General features: G+C 33.9%; 1 protein-coding gene across 1 annotated transcript; it reads right to left on the bottom strand.

The window, feature by feature from the left end:
* Positions 1–17: 17 nt before the first annotated feature.
* Positions 18–6871, bottom strand: LOC141818673 (protein SPIRRIG-like; the record flags this gene model as incomplete). Its single annotated transcript, XM_074706125.1, has 6 exons — positions 18–132; positions 4664–4729; positions 4836–5027; positions 5730–5906; positions 6582–6638; positions 6739–6871. Coding segments are annotated over 6 exons (740 nt in total), but the record flags the coding sequence as incomplete, so codon positions are not given.
* Between the last annotated feature and the right edge of the window lie 364 nt (positions 6872–7235).

Here is a 7235-nt window from a genome sequence, read left to right as displayed (position 1 = left end):
TTTGGAATTAAAATTACCAGATCTATATGATAATTCAACACATTCAAGTAGCAAGTCTACTATCCCCATGGTATAAGCAGCATCACCATTTTCAGCATTGAAATCTTTTACAGCCATAAGAAGGACTTTTATCTAAACACAAAACCACAAAGCACCTGATAAGATCAGACATGAAATCCAACAACATATTTGCTGAAGAGTAGAAATAGAATAATGAAACTTAAAAAAGAAGGTACTTCTGGGAGATGAATGAAGAAAAGAAATGTAAATAAAGAACGAAAATCTTATAAACAGAGTACTTATTCCTATAAAAATAAAGTAACATAATGCAGAACTTATTGCTGATGCAACCATATGCTGAATCATAATGTGGAGTTTCATGAAGCAATCTGTTTTACAGAACCGCTGACAGTATTTTTCCCACAATTTTATAATTCAAGCATGCATCTTAATCCATTTATAGCATATATGTAGCAGTTTGATACAAAAATGCTAGTGAAATGTAACCATATCTCTAGAACAGTATGAACAGATAAGAAAATGTCAAAATAATAGTAATCTTCTACATCGACTTGTTGCAAAAGGTTATCCTGTCCAAGCCTCCTCTGTATGCAAGCTCTGGGAAGGTTGTTGCTAATGTTGCTAGGACCTAGATACTACTTGAGAATGATGGAATGTTCATCTGATCTGACCATTTGATAGAAGAATAGGATCATAAGATCCTAGACTTTAATATTTATCATGAAAAAAATTATATTTGAAATTTAAAATTATTCGTACATACTTTCAATATATAGTATGAACATTTTAACTTTTCAATAATTTTAATATAATAAATTATATTATTCATGTAGAAAATAAATGAATAATGTTATGTGCTGTGAAGGTTTCATAGTATTTCTAAATATAATGTTCGTTGCAATATCATAAAGCATTGTTTTGTCTAATGGAAGTCCAATGCAAGAAGCTCCCGCCAATGCGGTTCATAAAAATAGATGATAATGAAAAAGATTAGAAAATATTCTTCTAATTAGAGTTAAAAATCTGCTCATATAATACAAAATTTATTGGATGATATGGCACAAAAAATTGAATTTTTTTAATTGGATGTCAAATTTAATATGCTGATATGCAATGAAAGTTTATTCATTGAGTTGTGATTGTGCAGATCAAGATCCTAGCTGCGAACGGTGAGGAACGTCAGATTGGATCATAGATTTGTGAGATCTATGCCCAATTAAGATCTTAATTGAAATCAAAATTGTTTAGGACAGACTGCGGTTATTACATGCAATCTTGTCCTTGCTTAGCAAAAAGGTTGGTTTTCTTATTCAAAAGTCGAAATCCCCTGGGTGTCAATTGAGTAATCTTAGCATAGCGTTGAGCTCAAAAATGTGAAATCTACTTGACTATGTAAATTAAAATGATAACACAAAATCTCTCAATTATTTCTAAAATCCTTAACTTGCACAGAAGAATTGGTGCATTTATATACTTCTATAAGACACCTAAAAAACTTTTACACCTTTTCCACCGCTTTTATTTTTCTTCAGTACACCGAAATAATTGTTAAAAAGTCAGTTAATGCCACTATAGAAACCCATCAATCATCCATGTGAACTTGTGAATCAGTGATCACCCTATTTCTGCTAGCCTTCACAGACATGTGGATTCCTAGTTATTAACTGGAATGATGATGACCAAAAGAGATTAAGAGAATTGGAATGCTAATCTAAGGACAGAAAGACTAAAGTTTCAGTATTGTGTCACCCATATCAGAGCAAGATAACCTCTGTGTATAGGTAAAAATCCCCTAGAATCACCTCCCTTTATTCCCCTCCCCTCTCCTCCTCCTCTGTGTGAACGATCCTATTTCTACGAGTCATTATGGATGTGTGGGAAATGGAATGATGAGATGATGGAAGGGATTAAGAAAATTGAAATGCTAATCTTGGAATAGATACACCAAGGATTAAAGTTTCAGTAGCATATCATCCATATTAGGGCAAGAACAACTCCTTTCGATGTGGTCTTGAGATGCAACATGAAGGTGGAATCTCCTTTGTCATATAACAGTACTCTTAGGCCGCCTCCTTCTGTTAGGTGCATATCCTCATCCTCCTCTTTCATTTGAATAACCCTATTTCTGGTAGTTTTAACTCACTATGGACATAGAGATTCATGGTTTAAAGCCTAGATCCAATTCCAAAGTGTTAGATATAGACTAGAACGATACAATTTTGGTACTGTATCATTCCATTTCGTCTAGGTACTAGCTGCTCCAATGAGAAGTGAAGAAGGAGGAGAGGAAGCTTACTTGCGTCATGTCAAGGAGACACTTCGAGCTTTCGAGACGTGCTCAAAGCTGAAAGTGGGTCACCAAGATGCTTGGACTAGATGGAGAGTCACGAACGTTCGTGGCTCGCCGAATCTCATGAAAAATGTAAAAGACATGCAAAGCTCATGACAAAGGAGGAAGTTCATCTGAGATTTCAAGTCATCAAAGCAGTTCATGCCTTCATGACAAGCTCACAGCTCAGAAGCTGGCCGCCAAGATGCTTAGGCTTAAACAGAGAGTCGCAGAAGTAGCTTGTGGCTCGCCAGATCTCACAACAAAGGCATAATATGCTCAAGCAGAGGTCATGACTAAGGAAAAAATTTGAGGCGAGGTTATGATAGAGGAAGCTCGGGCAGAGATCGCAATGAAGGAAGAAGCTTCGGGCAAAGCTCAAAGCGAAGGAGGAAGCTTGGGCAAAGCGTGCAACAAAGGAGGAAGTTCAATAGAAGCTTGCGATGAAGGAAGAAGCTCATGCAAAGCTCGTAAAAAAGGTGAAAGGCTTGAGCGGAACTTGGGACAACAGCGGAAGGATTGTGATGGGATATCTGGTAGCTTCTTGTGTGCTGGTTGGCAGGCAGAATGAGAAGTTTTGTCTGTGCTGCCCAACACATAATGGTATTTAAAACAATGATACATATTCCTAACTAGTTAGCTGGAGTGATAATGACAGAATGAAATTAATAGAATTGGAATCCAGTCTAACAAAAAAGATATTAAGAAGTTTCTGTACCATCTCACCCATACCAGGGCAAGATGACCCATTCTACTACTATGCCAAATTGTAGCGTGGAAGCAAAATGCTCCCTCTTACAGAATCTTAAGGCCGCCTTCTTCATCTATCAGATGAACAAACGCTTCTCCCTCCTTCCTCCTACAACTGCTGTACACTGGCATTCTAGGTTGGATCAAAACCAGTTCTGGCCCAGAAACTTTAGCACTTGTGAAATACTGCATTAACATCGTATTTATCATTTGTTATTCTATAATTGAGAATAGGAATGATAAAACTATATAACTTAAAACAGGAACGATGCAACTGTATGATCAATCTTGTTAAATTATATCTTTTTAATTATCTCTTAGCTATAACCACTAGTTCCACCTCATTCCCACACTCTTGTATGGAGCAAAAATTCACTACAGTTCAATTCATTAATCACCACTCCATTTTAATCCAATAACAACAAGAAATCATGAGTCCCAACTATTTGAGGTTGTTTACTTGGAATTTTATTTCCTTAAATCCTAACACCCTAACTACGGATTCCTAATTTGACTCTACACTCATTTCTCACAACTAAACCAAGTATTCCAACCATTCAAAGTTTTCCAGTAGTCATTTACAACCTTTTTGTGTTGAATGAAGCCACAATTAGTAGCCATTCAACATTTCCAGAAGCCCTCTCATGCAAATTGTTGGAATCACATGATTCACTACTTAAATTTGTACATGGTATGAGTCTGATGTAAAGGAGTCATGCAGAATCGATTTGATTCAATATGATATGATTGGACAAACTTTGTAATATTCTAGAAAAGAGAAAGAAAACCATTCAAAGTAAAATCTGACGTGTTAAAATTAAATCCAAGCCCATTAAACAAACCCAACCTTGCAAAAATTAAATCCAGCCCGCCAAAAGTTGCACTCATTATATGAAGAATTTTCTGTTACTCAATACAAGTGAACCATAGGTTAGAGAAGGAAAATTCTGGTGAAGAAGAAAAGATATTGCCTTATAGAGATTCATAGCTAATGATAAGAGGGAAGCTGGCAAGCCATGGTGACTTAGAACAGTTTTGTTTAAAGACTTGAAATAGACAGGGGTGGAGTCCAAGGTCACTCAGAAGAAGGTTGACAATGAGAGTGGAGTCCCATTAACTCAAATGATGTCTTACCACTTCATAATCATATTTCTCTTTTCAACTCTTTATATAGAATGATCATTGTGTTTCTTTTAACAATATAAATATAGAAATTGGTCTCTTTCAAACAGCTCGAGTTTCTGGGATAACTAGCCAATACTTCAACATGACATCAGAGCAAAAGTTATCAATATATAAATTTAGTCCCTTTAAGTGGTTAACTGTATCATGTCATTGTGATTTGAAATTGATAATAGTGGAATTAAGGGTGATTTTCCAATTGCTGGAAACAATTAATAATGAAATGATTGTCCTATTATCCTATTGCAGCTGAATAATTATCCATGAATCAGATACAAAATTTCATTTCTATACTTTATATATGTGAGTACTCCATTTAGCCAGTCTGAGATCATCATGTTATCACCTTGCATCATGAATTCAAAAAAGAAACTACATTACCAAGTGATGCTTGCGTATATACTTTGCAGTGCTTCCATTATCATTAGCGAGAAGAAGGCCAAGTATCTGTACGCAAGAGAAACAACATGAAAGACTATCATAAAGATATGCAAATTGCAGAGTTTAGTTGAATATGTTAAACCCTATACAATGCATGAGCAAAAAACAAAACCTGCATTGCATGTCGATGAAGTTGAATTGTATGCAGAGGAACAAGCCCGTCCCTGAATTGGGCGAATACATTCAATGAACCATTTGCAACCATATGAAAGAGAAGTTGAAGTGAATCATCTTCAATCAAACTCGGTGCTGCTGAAGGATGGCTTGCTAATGCCTTCATAATGTGTACAATACTTCCTTCTATCTGATGGGGATAAATTAATCACAAGCCAATTAAATTTCACATAATTAGCACTTAAAAAGTAAGAGGTAATGATGCAAAACTAAATTGTCCTCATAGTTTGACTTTCTAGAAAATAATGTTTCATAATGATTTGTTCATAGACTAGCAAAATAATTGCAAGAATACAAACACAATAATTGTAATGCAATCTCAATCCAACAATTGCAAGACTAAACTGAATAATTATAAGATAATTTCAATCCAACAATTGCAAGACTAAACTGAATAATTATAAGATAATTTCAATCCAACAATTGCAAGAATAGACTGTAATTATAGACAAGATCCATATTCCAAGTTTGCAGCTAACTACTATTTGACAAATAGATGACTGAAAAGTGAAAAGTAAGATGTGAGACTAAAATTCATAAACAACCAGAAAAATATTGCATTTATTGAATGTCCAGTAGATAGTTTGATCATAAATCTAAACAAGGTTAAGAGAATTTGCATGTCTGATATGTTGCAGAAATCAGGATCATTTATCAACAGACTTTTGAAAAATCAAGAGAGCAAATAAGGAACTGTAGAAAAAGAAACTAGCAAAAAGAAGGGACAAGATCCCCTTCACAAACTCTGTATTTTTCAGCAAGAATCTATTACCCAAAACTGATGCCGCAAAACATTATAAATCAGGAATTGTGTTCTTAAGATTGAGATTACCTCAAGTTGTCGAATTCGAAGAGCATCTTTATCATCCACATCTTTTTCACTTTTCCTGAAGTCTTCCAAGCTATCAGTGTTTTCTCCTTTCAATACTTTAGGATGTAGAAGTGCATTGAGAATGTGAATAAGGCAACATAAAATGCCAGAGTCCAACAGGGATTGCTTGTCAATAGCCTATCAATAAATAAAAACATATTTTATGTGTAAATGTGGATACAAAGGTGATATGTATATACCTAGAGATAGTATATTCAGAATAAAATTTTACAATTCAATCTAGCTCCAACAGTTTGAGGATACTGATTATATTTTATGAAAAGAAGAAGAAGAAGAAGAAAAGGATAAGTGCATGGTTTTAAACAAGGAAATGGTTTTTAAAGTTCTCATAAAAATTTTAATTATATAAAACAACATAACAATGGAAATCATTTTCATTATTCCTGCATATAACAAATTATAAAGGAATAGGTAATGTGCCTGTATATCCACAAGATAAAATATTAGTAAATCATTCTTTAACCAACTTAAGATATCTTGAAAACATTTAATATTAAAGGGAAGTGTTCTGGCAGTTGAATTCTAGTCTTTAACTTTCAGTTAAATCAGACTATATTCCTTTGTTTTATTTTCCGAACCCTGGTAGTCAGGACTCACAATTGCTTCAGTTGCTTTTTTTATTGTTCTTGTTATATTCCTTAGCTTTATAGAATTTGCCTCTAGGTTCATTTTGGTTTGCCAATGTAGTCCTACCTATATGATTGATTGATTTTTTTTAATCATTCTATGTTAAAGTACTAACAAAGTTTTAAGTTACCAAACAATTTACTAATTGCAAGAATATAGACATACCGCTGTTACAAGAACTTCTATAGCATATAACAAATTAGAACCACGAGTGAGCCCATCCTGGTAGAAAAATAAAATAAAATACTTTAAAGTCAGAGACCTTTTTGGAATTAAAAAATAACTGAATCACTATAAATTATCAAAAGATGAAGCAACAAACCTTAACATCAGAAAAGAAACTTATTATGTTTGTGTCGTTCAAAGAATTTCCTTTACTATAAATTCTTAGCTTCTCAACATCTGTTACAAAGGCCCTCCCAACAACAAAAGAAAATATGTGTACTTCTACAAACCTGTAATGAAAATGAGATAGATTAGTTCAAAGGACCTCTCTGACTTGTGTTACAATACTTTATTCACCAGCAAGTTATCAAAATATAACTCCAACCAGATTTTAGGGAAGACATGAGACTTTTCTTTTAAAACTCATTGGATTCATTATTAACTTTTAAGTGCATCACTAAATTAAATGAACAAGTGCAGTACTATAGGAAGTGTCTTAAATTGATGTTATCTTTTAGTGGCATCTTCATTTATTTTAGAAGGTAGAGTGGATTGTAAATGGCAATCTGAGCATATCAAGATCCAAAGCTTCTTCTGTAAGTAGACTTGTGAGGAAATTGATGCAATTTCAGAAACAGAAACAACAAGAATCAA

The sequence above is a fragment of the Curcuma longa genome, unplaced genomic scaffold (assembly GCF_044706935.1).
Source record: "Curcuma longa cultivar G26 ecotype Majalengka, Jawa Barat unplaced genomic scaffold, ITB_CL_G26_1.1 contig_25602, whole genome shotgun sequence".
In the NCBI taxonomy this organism is placed as follows: domain Eukaryota; kingdom Viridiplantae; phylum Streptophyta; class Magnoliopsida; order Zingiberales; family Zingiberaceae; genus Curcuma; species Curcuma longa.
Note: the sequence above shows the minus strand (reverse complement) of the source record. Positions and strands in the feature narration are given on the sequence as shown.